We start from the raw sequence: 24,352 nt of genomic DNA, 5'->3' as shown, positions 1-24,352 counted from the left end.
AATTTCCCTTCTTAGGAAGCTCAACACCAGACTTGCCTTATCTGATAACTGTCAATTGAGGCCAGGGCAGATGATTATAATCTCTTATGGCTATCAAGCCAATTAAATCTAAGAAGTTATTCCAGTTCTTTTGTAACAGAGTCCTCTAATCTTAGCAGAGAGACACTGCCCATGGGAACTGAAGGGCTCCATGAGACCTCAGGGTGCAGAAGAATGAAAAGCAAATCCTGAAAGACTTCAATATACTTTTATTCCAAAGTCTCAAACCAATGGAGCAAGTACACACAAAACAAACAAACAAACAAAAAGATGGAAAATACTCACCTTGGCGGAAAACAACATTAAAAAGCAACAAGAAGTAACAGAGTCACTAAGCACCTAAAAGTAAGTACAAGTACAAGGCACTGTGGTACAGCCTCTTCCCTGTGGCAAGTCCCGGATTTGTGCTAAGCACTTTACAACACTGACTCACACCATTCTCACAACTACAACTACCTGGGGATTTCTATCACCATTTCCCAGATGACTACCGGTTAACCTGAGACCCACAGATTATATAACTTGCTCAAGATCAGAATGTAGAGAAACAGTATGCTCTTTTCAGGAAGGTGAGCTGCATTATAAGATGATGCACATGTAATGAAAACAGTGATAACAATGTCAGCTAACATTTGCTGGACACTGACCATGTGCCAGAGAAGGCAATGGCACCCCACTCCAGTACTCTTGCCTGGAAAATCCCATGGACGGAGGAGCCTGGTGGGCTGCAGTCCATGGGGTCGCTAAGTTGGACACAACTGAGTGACTTCACTTTCACTTCTCACTTTCATGCTCTGGAGAAGGAAATGGCAACCCACTCCAGTGTTCTTGCCTGGAGAATCCCAGGGACTGGGGAGCCTGGTGGGCTGCCGTGTCTGGGGTCGCACAGAGTCAGACACGACTGAAGCAACTTAGCAGCAGCAGACCATGTGCCAGGCACAGTTCTAGGTTCTTTTCATGCAACAACGCAATTAATCTTCACAACAACCGTATGAGGCAGAGACTCTTATTGTTCTCATTTCAGAGATGAAAGTAGTCTCTCCCCGAGGTCCATGCTCTAACCAGAACAGAAAGCAGTTCACTACACTGAGCACCTACTATTTGTCAGGCACTGTGTCAGCTTCACAGAATGCACCCCCACGAGCCAGCTGGGGGTCATCAGCCAATTGCAATTCTAGGTCCCAGCTGCTCTGGAGGGCGTAGTCTCTTACCCTAGCAGCTAAGAGGCTCCGGAGTACACAAGAGCAGCAACAAGCCGGCCCAGTCTTGGAGGGGTGCGGTGTCAATCTAAGCATTCAAGTCTACTCCAAGGCAAAGGAGAGGGCAGGCGGGAGTGCTCCATAAAGAGTGAAACACAGGGACAAAGGCCTGGGGGCACCCATAAGGAGTTTTTGGCAGGTGAGGTGTAGGTTGGTGCTACTGGAACTTTGATGTACATATAGATTACCTGGAGGGCTTGTTAAAAGGCAGAGTCTGATTCAGCAGGCCTAGAGGTAGGGGTGGAGAGTCTGTATTTCTCACAAGCTCACAGGTGATGACAACACTTCTAGTTCATGGATCATCCTGTGAGTCGAAAGCATGAATAGATCTGTGCAGACAGGAGGCTGGAAGGTACGTAAGGGATACATCACACAAAAGCCACACTGAGGAGTCTGGGCTTCGTCCTTTGTGCACTGGGGAGACTCTGAAGAACTTGAAGGAGGAAGGAATATCTGCAGTTGTAAAGATTACTCTGGTAACCGAGTACATGTATGTATTTGGGGGGAGGGTGTATATGTGTGCAGCACATTTCTGCTCCAGAGACACTGTAATGTTCAGCCCTAGATTTGACAACTAACAAGGATAAGTGAAGTCACCTATAAATTCTTGGTCAGATGTGAACGGAAGCAGCAGCCAGGTTGGGGAGCAGAAATGGTAGGCAGCGGTTCTGAAACTTGAGCAGGCAAGGAAATCACCAGGAGGGATTATTAAAGCTGATTCCTGGGTCTAACCTCCCAGAATGCCTTCTTTGGTAGTTCCGGAGCAGGGTCTGAGAATCTCCTCTTCTAATAAGTTCCCAGGAGATGTTGGAACTGCTGGTCTTGTCTTGGGATCACACGTTGAGAACCATGGGTGCGGTGGAAAAAGCACAGGCTCTGGGGGTCATACAGATAAGAATTCAAGTCCTGACCCATCACTTCCTAGCTGTGTGACTTTGGGCAAGTGACACAGAACCTGCCCAACCTGCAGTTTCTCATTTGTAATAAGAAACTAGGAAACTAATACTCCACTCATGGCAGGGTGCTACAGTGATGATGGTAGTAAGGACTAAGTACAGTACACATTAAGTGTGCTTGATAAGGCAGAGTGGCTTTGCTCTGGGTTGCACTGGAAGGCAGGACCAATGAGCACACTGCAAAGAGGAAGATGTATGCTCATTCTAAGGAAACTCCCAACAAGCGAGTCACCAAGCTAAGGAAAAGGCCATAACCAGAGCTAAACAGAGAGAAGCAGGTGACAAGGAAGGAGGAGGAAGGTGATATCCCTACTCTAGTGAGGAAAGTGAATCAGAAGCCTTATGATCTCCCAGGAAACTCAAGAAATTCATGATTCCTTTGAAACTATGGGATGGTCCACCACCCCAAGCAGCCTAAAGGTAGAACAAAACAAGGCGGAGTTCCAGCCCGAGTTGGGCCCCTTAAAGACACCTCTTGGAGAATCTGAACGTCAAAGTGGAGTCGGGTCCAGCTGTTTGTGACTCCACGGACTACAGCCCGCCAGGCTCCTCTGTCCATGGAATTCTCTAGGCAAGAATACTGGAGTGGCTTGTCATTTCCTTCTCCAAGGGATCTTCCCAAGCCAGGGATCAAATCTGGGCCTCCTGCATTGTGGGCAGACTCTTTACCATCTGAGCCCCAAAGGAAGCCGCTAGGGGGTCACATAATCCAGGAGGCCAGAGAGGGGAAGTGACATGGTCACACAGCAAGTTATCTGCAGAGTACAGAAGGTCCAGCTCTACCAAACCTGGCAGAGCTGGGTGATCAGAAGTTTGTCCCCACTGTGGAGGCCATGCGCAGAGATAATTTTAGGTCATGATTAGAGGTATCCAAAGAAGAACTTGATGCCACGGATTAATTGCTTTTTGTCTCCCTTTACCCTCCTCTAATTCTTTTCTTCTCCAATACTACGCCTTCCTTGCCCCTCCCCCAATTCAATGCTTTTCTACTAATAACCAAATCACTGTAGTCAGTTTCACAATTATCTTTTACTTCAGGATTATTTTGAAAAGAAAAATAATGAAGGCAGACTAATTTTAATAAATATTAAATACAGGGCTATACAACCTGTTTGGCACTGAAGAAGACAGGAAAGAAATGTATAAATTGAAACAGGAGAAATATTAGAAGAAAATATAGGCATACTTTAACACAATCTTGATATGAAAAGTTTTCTAAGAAGAAAACAAAATCCAGATGCTATTGAGAAGGAGAATATACAGAAAGGAAGATAATGAAAAAAAAATTCATTGTAAAAAAAGACAATTTGAATAAAAATATTTCGCACACACCTGACAAAGGACTAATTTCTTCAATACACCAAGAACTCTTACAAACCAATAAAAGACAAATAACCCAAAAGAATAAGAATGGGCAGTTAAAGAGAAAAAGGTTCAAATGGTCAGACACAAGAAGATGCTCAACATCATTCAGAATCTAAAAACTGCAAATGAAAATAATGACATCTTTTTTACCTATCAGAGTCAAAAAGTTTAAAAAAATCTGAATACACTAGATATAGATAAATTTGGGGAGAGCAATTTAGCATAATATACACTTAAGTGGGAGGCAGGATTATTACTGAAAGACTGCCAACATAAATTATTAAGTAGAAAATAAAGATGTACATCAACATATACTATAATCTCATTTGTCTAAATAAGTTTTTAAAAAGAATGTACCAAAGTCAAAGATACCACAAGAAAAGGAAACTACAGATAGATATTCCTCAGGAACACAAACGGAAAAATCCTTAACAAAACATTAGCAAACTGAATCTAGCAATACAGGAAAAGGTTTACACATCATGGCCAAGTGGGTTCTAGCCCAGGAATGCAATGTTGGCTTCATATCTGAAAATCAAATAATGCAATGCATCATATAAATAAAAAACAAAAACTATACAATCATCACAATTAATGCAGAAAATGCACTTGATGAAGTCCAACACATATTCATGATAAAAACTCTAAACAAACTAGGAATAAAAAAGAACTTCCTCATTCGGATAAATGGTAGCTTTGAAAAACCCACAGCCAACATCACACTTGATGATGAAAGACTGAATGCTTCCTCCTAAGATGAGGAACAAGGCAAGAACGTCCACTTCTGTCATTTCTAGTCGGCATTGCTCTATAAAAGCAAGTAATACACTCTAAGCTAAAAATGAACTCATCCGGATTAAAAAGAAAACAGTCCTTTTATTTGCAGATCACATATCTTATATCAAGAAAATCCTAAGCAATCCACAAAACTACTGCAACTAATAAACAAGTTGGACGCGGTCACAGACTACAGTATCAATATATAAAAATTACTTGTATTTTTACACACTAGCAACAAACAACCCCGAAATAAAATTAAGAAAACAGTTTCGTCTACAGTAGCTTCAAAAAGAATAAAGTATTTAGGAATAACGCTTTTAAAAAGGACTTGTATCCTGACAACCATAAAACATTGCTAAGAAAAGTGAAAAATATCTAAATAATTGGAGAGACATTCCATACTGAAATGGAAGACTCAGTACTGTTAGGATAGCAATTCTCCCCAAACTAACCTATAGATTCAGTGCAATCCCTATCAAAATCCCAGCAGGCTTTTTTATTGAAACTGACAAACTGATCCTTAAATTTACCTGGAAACACAAAGGACCCAAAATATCCAAAATAACTTTAAAAAAGAACAAAACTAAAGGGTTTATACTACCAATTTCTAAGCAATTATAAAGCTACAGTAATGAAGACAGTGTGATAAGGATAAGCATAAGAGGACAATGGAACAAAATTAAAAGTCTGGAGATAAAACTTTGTATTTACAGTAAACTGACTTTTAACAAAGTTGCCAAGGCAATTCAATAGGGAAACAGCAGTCTTTTCAACAAATGGTGCTTGCACAATTTGGTAGCCATGTCCCAAAGGAACCTGACATCATGTACAAAAATTAACAAAACGGATCACAGACCTGGACAGAAAAGCTAGCAAAAAAACATTTTTATGTATGTAAAACATCTACTTTTTAAAAAGCATATTATTTTTTTAAGTAGATTTTTTAAAAAAGTAGATGTTTTATGTACATAAAAATGTTCTGGAGAAATATTAAAAAAATCAGAGTACACCTGATGAGTGGATAGGGGATAGCTGAGTGACTTTCTTTTCATTTGTAACATTTATGCTTTTTTTCCATGTATATGGATAACCTATATTCAAAATAAATACACTGACATTTTAGGAAGGGGAAGGTTTCCTCTGGAAGCATTTGGGCAAGTTCCCCTGAAGATGGGCAGAAAATGGCAGCTATAAGGTAAGAATGATGGCATGGAGATTCTGGAGCCAGGTGTGTGATCTGAACCAGACCAGATTAGTCATTCTTAATCCTGGGAAAGTGTTGCAAATCCCTCTGAGAATCTTAAGTTACAGAAGCTGCTCCCAGGAAAAAACACTCCAAAATGCAGAATATGACGTATGAGTCCAAGGAAATCAAAGACCTAGAAGTTGACAGGCCCCTGATTAAAGAACTCTGTACCGGATCCCATTTCAACTTTTTGTGATTATTTGACTTACCTACCTTTGTAGCCCTTGACCGCCTGATAGAGGATGTTTGTCATGTATTTCATTTCTGTAAGGAAATTAGGAAGAAGCAAAGTACCTGCTTCTTGCGAAATCCCTTTATATCTTCCTTTAATCTTTAACTGATCCCCAGAAACTCTCACATGAGACTGTCTGAAAAGTCAGTTAAGTATTTAGCAAACATCTGTTGCATGTTCAGACCCATGAACAGAGTGGGAGTCACAGGAGAGGTGAACCAGTCCATTCAATGTCATTTGCTTTACTTGGTTTCCAAGTCACAAAGCTGCAGAGGTGGGATGTCAAGGAACAAGGTGATGGTAATCTAGAAGCCCTTGCATTGTGATCTGACACTCCATCTCTGGCAAAGATGTGGGTGACTAGAAGGTTATAATATAGCTCAAGAGACCTAAGAATCAAGGTCTTGCCCTCCCTATTTTATTCTTGGGGGTTGGGCACACAGAAAAACTTCTCCCAAACAACAGCCAAATGAAGAACTATTAGGACCCAAAAGTACCCTTCACCACGCCCTCACACCCAACTTTGCACCACCCAGTTTGAAAGGTATGAACAATTAACTTCTTCCAAAGAAAATAGGAAGTTTCCCCTGAGAATTGAAAACTTTTCATTTACTCATATTCTCTGTGGCCAGAAGTTAACCTTTTGTTTTCTGGAGCCCTCTGCCTTGCTGTCTTCTTTCCCATAAACAGCATCTGAGTACAGAGTGTGGCCAATCTGAACAGCCTTTCAGATTCCTATTCCATGCCTTTCCTGCTGTAAAAGCTGCACCTTCCCTTAAGAGTAAGCTAGATTCTTCTTTTTTTCCTTTTCAAAGATATAATCATCATTTCAAGATCACTCAGTAACTGCTCCCCAGATTTGTGGGGGTCGGGGAGAATAAAGAAAAAGACTTTGGGGCAGTTTGCCAACAGTTAACTGAAATCAATTACCTAATCAGTTAAAGCTCCCTAAGAATTCAACCATACTTGAACGAAAGCCAATGACAGCCAAAGACCACTTACCAAGCAGCCTCCATGGAGCTAAAGACCTCAGGAAGAAAAATAAACAAACCCAGAACCAAAATTAGCCACAGGAGACTCAAAATGTAGCCTTTTTTTCAGAGCCCATAGACACTGAGTAACTACTGGGGTGCTGCTGCTGCTGCTAAGTCGCTTCAGTCGTGTCCGACTCTGTGCGACCCCATAGACGGCAGCCCACCAGGCTCCGCCGTCCCTGGGATTCTCCAGGCAAGAACACTGGAGTGGACTGCCATTTCCTTCTCCAATGCAGGAAAGTGAAAAGTGAAAGTGAAGTCGCTCAGTCGTGTCTGACTCTTATCGATCCCATGGACTGCAGCCTACCAGGCTCCTCCACCCGTGGGATTTTCCAGGCAAGAGTACTGGAGTGGGTTGCCATTGCCTTCTCCTTCTTCAGGAATAAAATGGAGCTAATACTAGTAGCTCATACATTGTTTCAAGAGTGGAGAAAGATGGCGATCCAGTGGTTAAACTCAGCATTTTCAGGGCAGGGGTCCTGTTCAGTCTGTGGTCAGGGAACTAAGATCCCACAAGCTATGCAGCGCAGCCAAAAACATAAAAATAATTTGTTGGGCAGAGACATACACAAAGACTCAAAAGTGTTCTTTGGGGGTAGGGAACAACCAACTGTGTGAAAGTCCAGGCGAAACTAATAACTACCCTCACCAAGCAGAAGACTTCTAGACCCAGACCTTGAGGCCAGAAAGTGTAGAAATAAAACATTAAAAATGCACGGAACTTCCCCCCTCCCTTGGGTATTTATTATATACTCTGTTAGCCCAAGCAATAGGCTTAGACAGTTCATCTCCTAAAGACTTCAAACCCTGGAGCAGGAAAGTTACAGCATGTTCATCTCGCATTTCATTTAATCATCACAATTCTTTCAGAGTCTCATCCTCATTTTAAAAATAAGAAAACTGATCCAGACAAAAAAGCTCTGGAAATGGATGGTGCTGATGGTTGCACAATAATGTGAATGTATTTAATGCCAGTGTACACGTAATGCCACTGTACATGCAAAGCCAGTGTACACATAAAATAGTTTAAATGATATATTTTATGTCTATTTTACCACAGTAAAAAAAAAATTTTGCTTTAAGTAACAGGTTTAAAGAACCAAATAGTTGGCCTGAAGTCATAAAACTAATCAGTGTCAGATTCCAGCCCATGAGCTTAGACCCAGCCTTAGTTTCTTCATTTGTAAAACGGGTTTTTGTAACGATTAGATGAAATAATGGATGGACATGTGGTTTATCAACTGACATGTATCTTGTGAACAGAAATTTTCCCCTCAAAATTAGGTAACCTAGGGGATTACCACAAACTTTAAATATTGCTTTTGAATCCACATGTCAAAAATAGGAAGATTTTTATAGAGACCACCTCATTCAGGGGTTGCTCATTCAAACCCCTAGAAGGGCCATGCAAATTACCTACTGGGTGATGCCGCTAAGGAATAAGCCAAAAGGTATGGAAGACTGGGTCCTGCACAGGGAATGTTCTTTATGGGAAATTTGGGCCCAAATTTTCAAGAAAAAAATGAAAATCCAGAACTTTTTTAATGTGAAATCTCCCAATTATTAAATATTGGCAACTAACTGGAAAAAAATGTAAAGTCCTGTGCCTGCCAACCTCTCTTCCTCGCCCCCAGCCCCAATCAACGCCATGTGAAGATGAGCTCCATAACTGTCACTTCACAGCACGAGATCTGCTTCATTAGCAACCGAGGCCCAAAGATACTAAGTGACTGGCCAGGGCACCCAGACTCCCTTCTAAACTGGCTTATGAATTCAGCTCCAACTTGTGATTTGATTTTGTTTTTTAAGAACTGCCAGTACCATTTAGTATACCCTCTGAACAAAAAACCTTCAGATTTCAAACGCTGGGAGATCTGTCAGTTTTAATGCGTGGGAACAGGTGAGAAGTCATGGTACAGAGCAGAGAAGGAAGCAATGAAGAGGAATGGGGCAGAACCGAGAAGTCCCAGCGTCCGAAACCATGTCCCCTTGGGAACTATCAGTGTCAGCAAATGGTTCAAGGATCAAAGCAGGTCTGGGGTGGTAGGTGGCTCCTACCATTCGCCTATGGCCAGATGGCCCTGTTCATCCTGAGTCCTTCCCACCTTCCTGCCAGTGCCCAGAGATCAAAACTCAACCTTCAACATTCTGTGACCTGCTTCTTTTTCACTGAGATCAAAGGAAAACTTTTGTCCAAGTTGTAAAAGAGAAACCAAGAGGCAACTTAATGCCGCCTCTGCCTTCCTTGGACTTCCTGGGGGGATTAAGGGCACTCCTTTAAAGGGATTTCTCAGAGAAACACATCTGTACCAAGGACTGGTGTTGGCGTCTCGGCTTCTAAGGACACAGTGGCTCCTGCAGAACACATGTGCCAGGTGGAGCAAGCGGAGAGAACAGACAATGCAACCAACAGACAGCAGCCTGGAAAGACCACAGGGATTAAGATCACGGAAAAAAAATCCATCTGATTTATAGGCATATTAGCAAAAATCACCTTGAATCCAAGTATTCTAAGCCACAAATTTTTCAACTTCAAGTTTAAATCTTCAATTTCATTGAAGATTTTACAAATTTCATTGAAGAATTTAGAAATCCTCAAGTCTAAATCTTCATTTCACATATGACCTGTGCTGAAACAGACGAATAACACCAAAGTCATTTGCTCCAGGCCACCTGATAGATCAGTGGCAGTGCTGGGACTAAGCCCCAGCTGCTTCTTCCTCAATGAGCCAATGGCCATTCACAGGTGAGGCCCCGGGGAGACAGCAACTTGCCACACACAGGACTGCTGGCAGAGTCCAGGCCTCCTGCCTTCTGTCCCAGAACTCTATCAGCCAGACTTCATCACAAAACACGATTCCTGTGCTTCTAACTGGCCCGGGGACAGGGAGCGAGGGGGATAGTGGAAGGAAGGAACTGGCTAGCACCGTTTTCGTTTGATCAAAGGACGCTAGAGGTCATTCAGACCATTCCCCTGCCTCTGGACTGGATCAAACTCAACCTCAGAACAGTGAGAACTGACCCAGCAATTCTACTCCTAGGTATACACCCAAGAAAACTGAGAACCGATGTTTACCCAAGAGCTTGCACACAAAATGTTCACAGCAACATTATTCATAACAGCCCGAAAGTAGAAACAATCCCCAAATCCATGAACAGATGAAAAGGTAAACCAAATGAGGTCTATCCACACAATGGAATATTATTTGATCATAAAAAGGAATGAAATATTGACACATGCTATGACATGGATGAACTCTGAAAACATTATGCCTTGTTTAAAAAAAAAAAGAAGTCAGATAATAAAACACCACATATTGTTTGACCCCATTTATATGAAATGTCCAGAACGGAAAAATCTATACAGACAGAAAGCATATTAATGGTTGCCAGGGACTGGAGGGAAGGGGGAGTGGGAAGTGGCTGCTAATGGATTTTTTTTAATGGGGTGATGAAAATATTCTGGAGGTGGACAGTGGTGAAGGTTGCACAACTCTGTGAATATACTAAAAACCACTGAACTGTAAACTTTAAAAGGGTGAATTTTATGTTATATGAATTATAATCCAATAAAAAGGAAAAAAACATTAAAACCCCAAACAGCATGAACAATGTGTGAGAGAAATACACAGAGTTTTATTTTCCAAACAGAGGTTTCTAGATTCCTGAGATGTCTACAAATGTCCTCAATGGACACTTCCCAAGTTCCACCAAAACAATATTCCTCAAAGCATATTCCATATGCTCAACAGTTCTATAAAGGATGAGATATGGGCCTGCTCCTCACCTCAGACCCAGCTAGAGCAACTTGGTATCGTGTAACTTTATAGTCATCTAAATCCAGGGCAGGAGGAACGCAGGAAAACTACAGAGAACTTAGTTTACATCGGCCATCTACTCCTAGCTGGGGAACTTTAGGAAACACCCACTGTGCTAACACAGATCTGGGAGGTGGCAGCTGACCCGTGGGGAAGAAGAACCAATCACTAAGGAAAGGGAGGGAGGTAAAAATCCATAAATACCACTTGAAACTTGCACCCACAGCCCTAACTTTTAAAATAAAAGAAAAAACCAAAAGCCAACATGTTCCCACAGTCACTGAGTCTATTAGCTAGGTTCCTCTTTGGTTGTATGACTTGCCTCAGACACCCAGACACCCCAAAGCAGACCCACACACTTCCATCCCCAGCAGTTGTGAAACCACCTATTGTACGAGGGTGCGGGGACTGTTCTGACTTCCGTATAATAAAGGGCTTCACACAGACCAAGCTCAAGTTTATCTGCCCACCCAGCCTGTCACACATAGTATCCCCTGGTAATAAATGTGCTTCTGTGACTTTTCACTATTGCATCAAACATGAAGCTGCTCATGTGCCCTCTTTAAAGTGGCCTCTGTGGGTTCCTGTACACATTACACTCTCAGTTTCTGGAAATCAGTTTATAGTATTCATCATGAAAGCAGAGGATGATACTCCCAGGTGACACAACACAAAATCACTTTGCCGTCCACTGTGCTTAGAATACAATCCAAATGCCTTTCCATGGTTTCTCTGCAGGCTGAGAACAAGCCGGGTCCCTCAATGTAACATTCTGAAAAGTGTGGGAAGGGCAAGCACTGTAACAGAACAGTCTTTCAAAATGTAGTCCACAGATTACAAACTGTAGACTACAACCCACAATTACAGGCATGTTTCTAGAAATACAGCTCTTCCTGCCTCTCTCTGATTCCATCTTGTATTATTCTTTGTTCCCCCCCACCCCCAACTCCTCACCATGTTTCAGCCCCTCCAGCCTTCTGTGTTCCTCAAACATACTCTTTCCCACCTTGGTCTTTTATACTTGCCATCTCCTTTGCCTCGAACACTCTCTGGATTGTTGGGTCCTTCTTGTCAATCAGGTCTCAACTCACGTCACTTTCTCTGAGAAGACTTCTCTGACCACGTAATCCAAAGCAGTTGCACCACCCTGTCACCCCCCAATTACTACCACGTCACCTTGCCCTCTTCACACTATCTGACATTACCTTGTTCATGTATTTGACCTACTGACTGTCTCCTCAAGCTAGAAAAAGTCCACAAGCACAGGGACCTTGACCCTCTAACTCACCAGTACATCCCTAAGTCTTGGCACAGAGCAGGCACTCAAATATTTGTTGATTAAATAAATGTGTACCAGACATATGTTAACTTATTACCTCTTAAAACCTCAGAACAGAGCAAGAATTTCCCAGTGCAATGCTATAAATGCCACTTTACTGAACTCCTTCCCTATGGCAAAAGAGGGTGTGACTTTTCCTGTTCATGTTAAGTTCTTATGCCATTCTTGTTCTGAAAGTGGTCCAGAAAAAAAAAAAAATTGGTTTCAACATACCACATTTGGGATTTTTTTCTGTGGTCTAAGACCACAGATATCAGGCAAGGCTGTGAAGTCTTTTACATGACCTCTGAGGTTCTAAATAAGGAATCCCTTATTAAACAAAAAGGACAATTTATCAGTTGGTTAATAGGAGGAGGGGAATTTGTTATCAGCCAGTAACCTATCTTTGCTTGGAAAAAATCAATACCAAAGAATTTAAACAAGAATATTTCTTTACTAAAGTCAAATGTCTTTTGTGTGCACTCCCAGGATGAAATTATCTGAGGAAGCAACATATAGGAACAGTACAAAATCTCTCTGGCCTAAGTGACTTCAATTTTGGTTCTGGTCTCTTGACAAGCAGAATGTGAGCTGACCTTCTGGAAAAAGAAAGGGCCAGTTTTTCACAGATCTACTTCCAGCGTTCTATACCAGAAGCCAGCAAGTTCTGACCCACTTTCCGGGTACAGCTTATCCACATACCCTTATCCACACAAACACTTCATCCTAAAGAGCTGTGTGGCCCTGCAGGGGCATGTGAAGGGGAGGGGGCCAGGCGGCACTGGCATAGTGCTTTTCACAATTGACCACTTCCATCATAATCACTAGAGTGCTTATAAAAGTGTAGATTGCTAGGCATCTCCTAGGCCAACAGAATTAGAATCTTTGGAAACTGCATTTTTGACAAGCTTCCCCACACACCACAAGTCTTACGCACAGGAAAGTCTGACAACCAGTGGGATAAAAGATCCCTAGGAGAGAGGCAAGGAACTGGAATTGAGAGAAGACGAGATACGATTAGAGAAGGATCTGGGGATTGACAATGGGGGCTGGGGGTGGGGGATAGGGGTAAAGGCATGCTTCCGGGTATCGGCAGTCAAGACAGGTGCGCAGTGGGGACAAGTGAGGTGAGGACAGGGCTCTAGAAAGGATATGACACAGGGTTCGGGCTGGAAGAGGTGAGGATGCATCCGCGGACTGGTCAAGATAGTGGGGAGGCGGGGAGGCGGAGAAAGCAGGGTACAGACGTGAGAGGGAGGAGCAAAACTGGGAGTAACGGGGGCTCTTTGAAGGGGTGAGGACTGCAAAGTGAAAACTGGGAAATGGGGGTCACAGGAGGCAAACACCAAGAATGGAATAGGAACCACCTAGGGTAGTAGCTGAGACCTTTCCTCTGACCCAGAGCCTCCCCCAAAACTTCGGGCCTTGACAAGCCTGAGTGCGGGGCAAAGGCTGGAGACGGGGAGTTTGGGGGAGACAAGCCCAATAAGGGATGTCCCTCAGGTCTAAGCTAGGGGTCCCTGAAGTGGATCGAGCCAAGCATGGGACGCCAGGAAGTCCTGGGATTCCCCAGAGCGGCCCGCTCCATCTCCGGCTCCCGGAGTCTCCTTCACTCACCATCGCCGCCGCCATCTTGGATCCACGTGTCGCCGTAATGACGTCAGCGGAAGTAGGGTTTCCTTGGTTACGGAGTTTACCACCGCGAGGTGCTGCCCTGTTTCAGTCGCTCTTGTGGTCGCGGTGAGTGGAGGTGCAAAGAAGACTTAGCTCCTGATCGGTAGCCTGGTCTGGGCAGTTAGGTCGCTGGTTAAGTGAAAAGACAGGGTGGTGTAACTACGGGAGCCATGTTAACTCCTGGCAGACCCCCGCTCCTTCCCCGGCTGACACTGCATTATGGGTAATAGCGGTGTGCGTAAAGGTGCTTGTTCTGTGGGCTCCATCTTTACTATTGGCAGGAAGATCCGTTGCCCGGGTTACCTGAGCCCTTTGATTTGGTTGAGTGGGATCCGTACCAGAGCTCCACTAGCAAAATGGTTTGTAATTAATGTATTTAATTATTTGCTTGGCTATCCAGTATTCTCTCCAATAGACTCTAATCCCTATGTGGGTACTATCCTTTTTTTTTTTAACCTTGCTTTGCCTCACTCTCATCTGTGAAATGGGGAGGAGACTGTTTTAACACCTTCATTATAGGTGTAATGATAACAATCCAATTAACTAATGTTGAATAATATTAAGTAAATGTCATTATACTCTTATGTATACTCCTTCAGTCATATGGTAGGTGCCCAATACACTACTTACTAAATGGAGGAAGAAAACGCAGCGTCTTTAGTTGAGGGGTCGGGGGTTGGGGGGGAGACAGCTTGAATATGGACTTCACCTTGTTACCTAAGAGTGTGACTCGAGGCAAGTCACCCCACCTTCCTAAGCCTCAGTTTCCAGTAGCTAGAAAAGGGCACTCAAGAAGTTGTAGTGTTAAAATTGGTAGAGATCTGAAAGTTCAGTTGGTCCATGTATCACTGTAAAGTGGGTAGGTACAGTACCAGTGCTATCTGCAACTGTTAGGAAAAGTTGTGAAAGATTGATAGTGGTCAATATCACGTATTGAACATCTGTGTGCTGCAGCATTTAGCATCATGCTAAAACTACTCAGAAGGCTCTCTTGTCTAGTCCTATCTCTTGGCAGAGGGTTGTTGAACTCTGATCCCCACCTAGGAGCAGGGCTATGGTTGATTGCCAGGCAAAGAAGGCTGCCAACAGATCTTTCCATCTTTTCATGAGCATACTATTTCTCCCACCAAGAGGTTGACTCTATTTCTCCTCCTTTTGAATCTGGCTGGTCACATCACTTGCTTTAACCAACAGAATATGATACAAATGACTCTGCCAGTTCTGGGTCTAAGCCTCAAGAGACTTGGCAGTTTCTGCTTCCATCATTTTGGGTCTAAAGACGTCTGGCGACCAGGCTTGATAGCCACATGGAGAGGGAGGGAGGCCCGGCGGATATATCCAGGTACTCTAGAAATTCCAGCTGACTCCCAGGCAGATGGATGGAGTCATCATGAACATGCTAACCCAAGCTGAACTGCCAACTGAATGCAGCTACATGCATAACCTTATCTGACACCATATGGAATAACAACAACAAAAAAACTGCCCAGCTGAGCCCAGTTGTGTTAGGTTTTGGAGTGGTTTCTCATGCAGCAATAGGCAATTAAAACACAGACCTATTAACTCTTGTGATTCATACAACCATCCTGAAGAGGAGCACAACAGATAAATCCCCAAGGGAGAAGAAACTTGAGTGAGAAGGAGGAGCATTTCCCTGGAGTTTCATAGCTAGTAAGCCACAGGTTCTAAACTTGTAGCCAGTTCTGGAGCTTGAATTCTGGGTGTTTCCTATCATTTCCGGAGCCAAAAGAGGGTTGAATGATAAGGAACGAAGCTCCATGAATGCTATATTATTCCTTGGTTATTTCCATTTTCCCCTTCATATCTTCTGTTTTTCCCAAAAGGCTTTCATGACCCAGTCTCCTTTAGTAACATACATATATCAGAATCTCTGGGCAAGATTGCCTGGGTTTAGATTGCATTTCCCTCACCCACTGGCTCCATGGTAGGGGCAAATTTCTTTTTTCCCTTAACAATTTTTTAAAAATTGTGGTAAAATGCACATTGTTCCCTAGTGTCTTGGTGGTAAAGAATCTGCCTACCAGTGCAGGAGATACGAGTCCCTGGGTCAGGAAGATCCCCTGGAGAAGGAAATGGCCACCCGCTCCAGTTTTCTTGCCCAGGAAATCCCATAGACAGAGGAGCCTGGCGGGTTACAGTCTTTGGGGTTGGAAAGAGTCAGACGTGACTTAGCAACTAAACAACAGCAACAAAATGTATATCACACAAAATTTACCATTTTAATCACCTGTAAGTGCAATTCATTGGTGTCAAATGCATTCACCATCTGTGCAGTCACCACCACCTCTGGAAATTGTTTATCACCCTAGACTGAACTCTGTGCCCATTAAAGTGAAAGTCACTGAGTTGTGTCTGACTCTGCGACCCCATGGACTGTACAGTCCATGGAATTCTCCAGGCCAGAATACTGGTGTGGGTAACCGTTCCCTTCTCCAGAGTCTTCCCAACCCAGGGATCGGGCTGGGGTCTCCTGCATTGCAGGTGGCTTCTTTACCAACTGAGCCACAAGGGAAGCCCAAGAGTACTGGAGCGGGTAGCCTATCCCTTCTCCAGCGGATCTTCCTGACCCAGGAATCAAACTGGGGTCTCCTGCATTATAGGTGGATTCTTTACCAGCTGAGGTCCCAGGGAAGCCCAAACAAAGATATAACCAGTTGCAAAGTGAAAGTCGCTCAGTCCTGTCTTACTCTTTGCGACCCCATAGACTATACAGTCCATGGAATTCTCCAGGCCAGAATACTGGAGTAGGTCAGTTCAGGTCAGTTCAGTTCAATTCAGTTCAGTCACTCAGTCGTGTCCGACTCTGCAACCCCATGGACTACAGCATGCCAGGCTTCCCTGTCCATCACCAACTCCCAGAGCTTGCTTTAACTCATGTCCATGGAGTCGGTGATGCCATCTAGCCATCTCATCCTCTGTTGTCCCCTTCTCCTCATGCCTTCAATCTTTCCCAGCATCAGGATCTTTTCCAGTGAGTCAGTTCTTCACATCAGGTGGCCAAAGTATTGAAGTTTCAGCTTCAGCATCAGTCCTTCCAATGAATATTCAGGACTGATTTCCTTTAGGATTGACTGGTTTGATCTCTTTGCAGTCCAAGGGACTCTCAAGAGTCTTCTCCAACACCACAGTTCAAAAGCATCAATTCTTCGGTGCTCAGCTTTCTTTATAGTCAAACTCTCATATCTGTACATGACTACTGGAAAAACCATCTCTTTGACTAGATGGACCTTTGTTGACAAAGTAATGTCTCTGCTTTTTAATATGCTGTCTAGGTTAGTCATAGATTTTCTTCCAAGGAGCAAGTGTCTTTTAATTTCATGGCTGCAGTTACCATCTGCAGTGATTTTGGAGCCCCCAAAATAAAGTCTCTCACTGTTTCCATTGTTTCTCCATCTATTTGAAGTGATGGGACTGGATGCCATGATCTTAGTTTTTTGAATGTTGAGTTTTAAGCCAACTTTTTCACTCTCCTCTTTCACTTTCATCAAGGGGCTCCTTAGTTCTTCTTCGCTTTCTGCCATAAGGGCAGTGTCATCTGCGTATCTGAAGTTATTGATATTTCTCCTGGCAGTCTCGATTCCATCTTGTGCTTCATCCAGCCCAGCATTTCACATGATGTGAGACATTCAGAAAATTAATGCTAGGAAGCATTAGTACAGACAATGTTAGTGGAGGTGATGGGATTCCAGCTGAGCTATTTCAAATCCTAAAAGATGATGCTGTTAATGTGCTGCACTCAATATGCCAGCAAATTTGGAAAACTCAGCAGTGGCCTCAGGACTGGAAAAGGTCAGATTTCATTCCAATCCCAAAGAAAGGCAACGACAAAGAATATTCAAACTACCACACAAATTGTACTCATTTAACACACTAGCAAAGTAATGCTCAGAATCCTTCAATCTAGACTTCAACAGTATATGAACGAAGAACTTACAGATGTACAATCTGGATTTAGAAAAGGCAGAGAAATCAGAAATCAAATTGCCAACATTAGTTGGATCATAGAAAAAACAAAGGAATTCCAAAAATTAAAAAAAAAAACAAACATCTACTTCTGCTTCATTGACTACATGAAAGCCTTTGACTGTGTGGATCATAACAAACTATGGAAATTTCTTAAAGAGATAGGAATACCAGACCATCTTACCTGTCTCCTGAGAAACCTGTATGTAGGACAAGAAGCAACAGTTAGAACCAGACATGGAAAAATGGACTGGTTCAAAATTGGGAAGGGAGTATGTTAAGGCTGTATATTGTCACCTTGCTTATTCAACTTATGTGCAGAGTACATCATGCAAAATGCCCACTGGATGAGTCACAGGCTGGAGTCAAGATTGCCGGAAGAAATGTCAACAACCTCAGATATGCAGATATGACTGTAATGGCAGAAGGTAAAGAGGAACTAAAGAGCCTCTTGATGAGGGTGAAAGAGGAGAGTGAAAAAGCTAGCTTAAAACTCAACATTTAGAACACTAAGATCATGACATCCAGTCTCATCACTTCATGGCAAATAGATGTGGAAAAAGTGGAAACTGAAAGATTTTATTTTCCTGGGCTCCAGAATCACTGCAGACAGTGACTGTAGCCCTGAAATTAAAAGATGCTTGCTCCTTGGAAGAAAAGCTGTGACAAACCTAGACAGCATATTAAAAAGCAGAGATATCACTTTGCCAACAAAAGTCCATACAGTCAAAGCTATGGTTTCTCCAGTAGTCACACATGGATGTGTGAGTTGGGCCATAAAGAAGGCTGAACACCCAAAAGCTGATGCTTTCAAATGGTAGTGCTAGAGAAGACTCTTGGGAGTCCCTTGGACAGCAAGGAAGTCAAACCAGTCAATCTATTGGTAAAATGAGTTACAAGATCAATCCAGAGTCACAGTGGGAGAGAACCACACAAAGGCATGAATTCAAGGAGGCATGATTCATGGGCGGTGATTTTGTCACAATCCGTGATGCCATCATTGCCCAGGCCACCTTCCCCTCTCTCCCCTGGGCATCTGGTATGGCCTCCTACCTGGTTTTCCTACAGCCTTTTTTGTCACCTCTCGTCTCTCTTCTCCATTTAACCATCAAAGTCATCTTTTAAAAAACAAGAATCAACTGTGTTTCTCCCCTCTTTAAAACTCTACCCAGTTAAAATCTCAAGCCCTCACCACGACCTAAAAGGGCCTGCATAGTCAGGCCTTGACTCCCACACCGTCCCCTTCATTCAGAAGTCTCCAGCCACACAGACCTCCCAGGAAACTTGCCAAGTTCATGTCTACCTCAGGGCCTTTGTACTTGCAGGCCTTTCTCTCTGGAATACTCTTCACATTTTGTGTGATTAGCTGCTTCTCATGATTAGGTCTCAGCTCAACTGTCACCTCAGGGAGTTGTTACCTGCCACACTCACACATACACACACAGGGTTGGGTTGGCGGTGGGAAGAGATACTTTGGTTATTTCTTATTGTCTTTCTTCCAATAAGAAAGCCTACACTGGGTCTGTGGTGTACCCAACTGTGTCTGTATTAAGTATGCGCCAAAAACATTGGTTGAATGCTTGCATTATGATTTCATCTCAGGCCTCACTCTATCAGTTGGGAACAGCTGTGGCTGTAAGGGAGACCCCCCCAAAAAACAACAGTGGCTTAACAAAATAGATGCTTACTTTTCTGTCTTAGTTTGGTTTCTTCTAGAAGCTGAGTCTGGCACAAGGATTCAAGCAAGAGTAACTTTTAAAAATTTATTTATTTTAATTGGAGGCTAGTTACTTTACAATGTTGTGGTGGTTTTTGCCATACATTGACATGAATCAGCCACGGGTGTACATGTGTCCCCCTGTCCCTAACCCCCCTCCCACCTCCCTCCCCATCCCATCCCTCTGGGCTGTCCCAGTGCACCAGCTTTGAGTGCCCTGTTTCATGCATAGAACTTGGACTGGTCATCTATTTCACACATGGTAACAGACATGTTTCAAGCTATTCTCTCAAATCATCCCATCCTCACCTTCTCCCACAGAGTCCAAAAGTCTGTTCTTTATATCTGTGTCTCTTCTGCTGTCTAAGCAAGAGTAGTTTATTTTTTATTTTTTTAAATTTATTTTAATTGGAGGCTAATTACTTTACAATATTGTATTGGTTTTGCCATACATTGTCATGAATCAACCACAGGTGTACATGTGTTCCCATCCTGAACCCCCTCCCACCTCCCTCCCCATCCCATCCCTCAGGGTCATCCCAGTGCACCAGCCCTGAGCACCCTGTCTCATGCATTGAACCTGGACTGGCGATCTGTTTCACATATGATAATAGACATGTTTCAATGCTATTCTCTCAAATCATCCCACCCTTGCCTTCTCCCACAGAGTCCAAAACACTGTTCTATACATCTGTGTCTCTTTTGCTGTTTCGCATACGGGGTTATCTTTACCATCTTTCTAAATTCCATATATATGCATTAGTATACTGTATTGGTGTTTTTCTTTCTAACTTACTTCACTCTGTATAATAGGCTCCAGTTTCATCCACCTCATGATGACTTATTCAAATGTATTCTTTTTAATGGCTGAGTAATACTCTATTGTGTATATGTACCACAGCTTTCTTATCCATTTGTCTGCTGATGGACATCTAGGTTGCTTCCATGTCCTGGCTATTATAAACAGTGCTGCGATGAACATTGGGGTACACGTGTCTCTTTCAATTCTGGTTTCCTCAGTGTGTATGCCCAGCAGTGGGATTGCTGGGTCATATGACAGTTCTATCTCCAGTTTTTTAAGGAATCTCCACACTGTTTTCCATAGTGGCTGTACTAGTTTGCATTCCCACCAACAGTGTTAGAGAGTTCCCTTTTATCCACACCCTCTCCAGTATTTATTGCTTGTAGACTTTTGGATAGCAGCCATTCTGACCAGTGTGAGATGGTACCTCATTGTGGTTTTGATTTGCATTTCTCTGATAATGAGTGATGAGTGATGTTGAGCATCTTTTCATGTGTTTGTTAGCCATCTGTATGTCCTCTTTGGAGAAATGTCTGTTTAGTTCTTTGGCCCATTTTTTGATTGAGTCATTTATTTTTCTGGGATTGAGATGCAGGAGTTTAAGCAAGAGTAGTTTAGAGGGAGTAATTTAAAATAATTAAAAGGAGGGAAAGGGATACCAGAGGGCAGTCATGTGGAGGAGCCAGCTCCTGTTTGCAAGAGCTGATGGTTAAATTCTCAGGAATTTTGTGAGCCAGTTGTTGAACATGGACATTATTGAAAATGAAATTAATTTAAAATTAAATAAATGGTATTAAAAACAAAAGTATGAATCATTCAAAGGGCTTCCCAGGTGGCACAGTGCTAAAGAATCCTCCTGCCAATGCAGGAGACACGAGAGATGTGAGTTGGATCTCTGGGTTGGGCAGATCCTCTGGAGTAGGAAATGTCAATCCACTCCAGTAGTCTTGCCTGGAGACTACTACCAATGGACAGAAGAGCCTTACGGACTACAGTCCATGGAGTCACAAAGAGTTGGACACAACTGAGTTCCTGAGTGCACGCGGGCATACACACACACACACACACACACACGAAACATTCAAAACTCATCATTTCCTAATAATTTTACTATTCCCTAAGCTCCTGATTTTATTTACATCTATTTTATGTTTACAACAGAATACTTCTAATTCCTGTGCTACTACACATCTCTTCCCAACTCTGTGTTCAGTGGCTTTGGATTGTAGCAGAGCCAGTTTATGCATTAACACAGTAGGTACAGTGCCCAAGGCCCACCATACTTTTAGGGGCCATGAAAATGTTTAAAAGAAATAATTTCTTTTAAAATCAGAAGGTAAAAGTAAACATTGGGGTTGAAGTGAAAGTTTTCATATATAATATTAGCACTCCGTTTTTTAAAACCAGAGCTTATTTATTTATTTATTGGCCATGCTGCACAGCTTATGGGATCTGAGTTCCCTGACCAGGGATTAGACACAGGCCCCAGCAGTGAGAGCACTGAGTTCTAACCACTGGACCGCCAGGAAATTCCGAGTATATTCGTTTTTATATCAGTGCAGCTGTTGACTGCAATTTGTATTTATAAATGAAAGTATTTATATAGATATTTATAAAATACATGTTTTATGGAGGAAGAATCCTACAAAGACAAGATCGCTTAAAGTCCATGAAAGTGACAATGCAGTTCTGGATGGTAGCCTGAAATTGGCCATGGTGGGAATATTTACACCACAGATATGAGCAAATGCTACAAGTCAGGGCTTGAATTTTTGCTTTGTTAGCAAACATTTTCTGTAAAGGGCTAGATGATAAATATTTAAGGCTTTACAGACCATGTGACTGTGTTACAACTACTCAACTGGGCCTTGTAGCACAAAAGCTGCCACAGATAATAAATAGTGAGCTGTGTTCCAATAAAATCTAGTTTGCCAAACCCCAGCTTAGACTTAAAGCGATAAAGTGTCAATAATGCAGATTAAACTTAAACAGCTACGTGTTTGTAGCTGTTAAACATTGTGGTCAGCACAAAAATGTGACACATTTTATTCAGCAAAGAAGTTGCTCATCCATGTCTCTGCAAATGGCACATTTCATTGCTTTTCATGGCGGAGTAATATTCCATTGTATATATGTGCCACATCTTTATCCATGCCTCTGTTGATGGACATTTGCATTGCTTCCATGTCCTATCTATTATAAATAGTGCTGCTGTGAAGATTGGGGTACCTGTATTCTAGAATAACAATTTTCTAACTACTCGATCCTCTGTGGTGACCTAAATGGATAGAAAATCCAAAAAAAGAGGGAATATGTGTGTATGCATGGCTGATTCATTTTGCTATACAGTAAAAAAAAATAACACAACATTGTAAAGCAACTGTACTCCAACAAAAAAGAAAAAGAAGTTGCTCGTATCATTGACTAACAAGTGAAATTCTGACATATGAATGCCTTCATTATTTCATGTTCATCTGATTCATGAATATACATGACATTGTCAACCCACATTCATTGGAGTGAATACTTGGAACTAGACTCAAAGAGCATATATTGTCAAGCAGGTTACCATCGTGGTTAACAAGCTTACCCTTGTGGGGAAACTCTGGGAAACAATGCAAAACACACACCTCAGAGTTATCCTACCCAGAGGGCGAGGGATCAGGTCATTAGTTTCGGACTGATCCCACAGGGTGTTAAATCTTTGGTACTTTTGGCCTTCTGGGAACACCGGAAGCTGAAACTTTTTGCAGTTTTAGAAAAAGAGTTCTCAGGCACAGTGATGCAGATAACAACAGCTAGAAGTTCAGTCCACTGTAAGGATACCAACAGTGCATGGCACACTCTCCAAGGTGAAAAGTCTAGGGAAGACTGTCCTAGCTGATATGGTGGCTGTGCCTAAAATATCTTCAGGGATTCAGGTTTCACCCAGCTTTGCCATCACCAGAATTAATTCATTTTCATCAGAGTCTATGGTGGCAGCTAGAGCTCCAGCCTTCACGTGTACATTCTAGGCAGAAAGAGGAAGAGATGAAAACTAAGAGGTGAAAAGCCCACGTTAGTTGTCTTTTAAGAAAGGATTTTGGAAGATGCTACACCACGCTTCCACTTACAACCCACTGATCATAACTTAATCACACTACCATACTTTGTTGCAAGAGTAGGAAATGTAGTCTTCATTCCAGGGAATTGTGTCCCCGATTAAATTATATTTCTCTAGCAGTAGGGGGAACATGGATAAGATATGGGGACAACCAGCAGTCATTGCCAACCTCAGAAAGGGAAAGGATGCAAACAGTATGGAAACCGACAGAGCCTTATAGTGGAACCTATTGTGATGAGGACAGATCCATGACAAAAGTGAGGGCCCAGGTGGGGGAATGAGGAGAGGCAGTTCTACAAATCACAAGGGGAAACAAGAGCTTTTTCTATATTTAAACTCAAAGCTACAACTAGAGAAAATATGAGCAAGTTAATAATGTCTTAGAAAGAGCATCTTACCTATGCCTTCTTTGACATCTTCCAGGGAGGAGTGCATGTAGTTTTCCCATAAAATTGGTGTCCCAAAATCTATCCCCATATTTAATTAATTAATAGAATTTCATTTTAGAGCAGTTTTATGTTTACAGAAAACAGTATAGAGTTCGTGTATAGTCCCTCATCCAGCCCTTACCACCCCCATTTCATCCCTGTTGTTAACATGTTGCCTCAGTGGGGTACATATGTTACCCTTGGTGATCCAATAGTGATACATTATTATTAACCAAAGTGAATAGTTCACATGAGGTTTCAGTCTTTGTGTTGTACTTTCTATGAGTTTTGAAGTGTTTATCAGTTCAGTTCAGTTCAATCGCTCAGTTATGTCTGACTCCTTGCGACCCCATGAACCATAGCATGCCAGGCCTCCCTGTCCATCACCAACTCCCGGAGTTTACCCAAACTCATGTCCATTGAGTCGGTGATACTATCCAACCATCTCATCCTCTGTCATCCCCTTCTCCTACTGCCCTCAATCTTTCCCAGCATCAGGGTCTTTTGAAATAAGTCAGCCCTTTGCATCAGGTGGCCAAAGTATTGGAGTTTCAGCTTCAACATCAGTCCTTCCAATGAACACTCAGGACTGATCTC

General features: G+C 42.6%; 2 protein-coding genes across 2 annotated transcripts in view; both read right to left on the bottom strand.

Annotated features, from left to right (window-relative positions):
* Positions 1-13,748, bottom strand: part of TM9SF4 (transmembrane 9 superfamily member 4) — a 51,731-nt gene extending 37,983 nt beyond the window's left edge. Inside the window, exon 1 of the mRNA XM_061437223.1 lies at positions 13,665-13,748. Within this exon, the coding sequence (XP_061293207.1) occupies positions 13,665-13,679 (15 nt within the window). The 5' untranslated portion in view covers positions 13,680-13,748. The remainder of the gene's footprint in view (positions 1-13,664) is intronic.
* A 15-nt stretch (positions 13,749-13,763) lies between these two features.
* HCK (HCK proto-oncogene, Src family tyrosine kinase) overlaps positions 13,764-24,352 on the bottom strand; it is a 59,570-nt gene continuing 48,981 nt past the window's right edge. The window contains exon 12 of the mRNA XM_061437228.1: positions 13,764-13,850. Coding sequence (XP_061293212.1) covers positions 13,843-13,850 — 8 coding nt within the window. The 3' untranslated portion in view covers positions 13,764-13,842. The remainder of the gene's footprint in view (positions 13,851-24,352) is intronic.

The sequence above is a fragment of the Bos javanicus genome, chromosome 13 (assembly GCF_032452875.1).
Source record: "Bos javanicus breed banteng chromosome 13, ARS-OSU_banteng_1.0, whole genome shotgun sequence".
Lineage (NCBI taxonomy): Eukaryota > Metazoa > Chordata > Mammalia > Artiodactyla > Bovidae > Bos > Bos javanicus.
The sequence above is the reverse complement of the archived record's forward strand: the minus strand, read 5'-3'. Positions and strand labels throughout refer to the sequence as shown.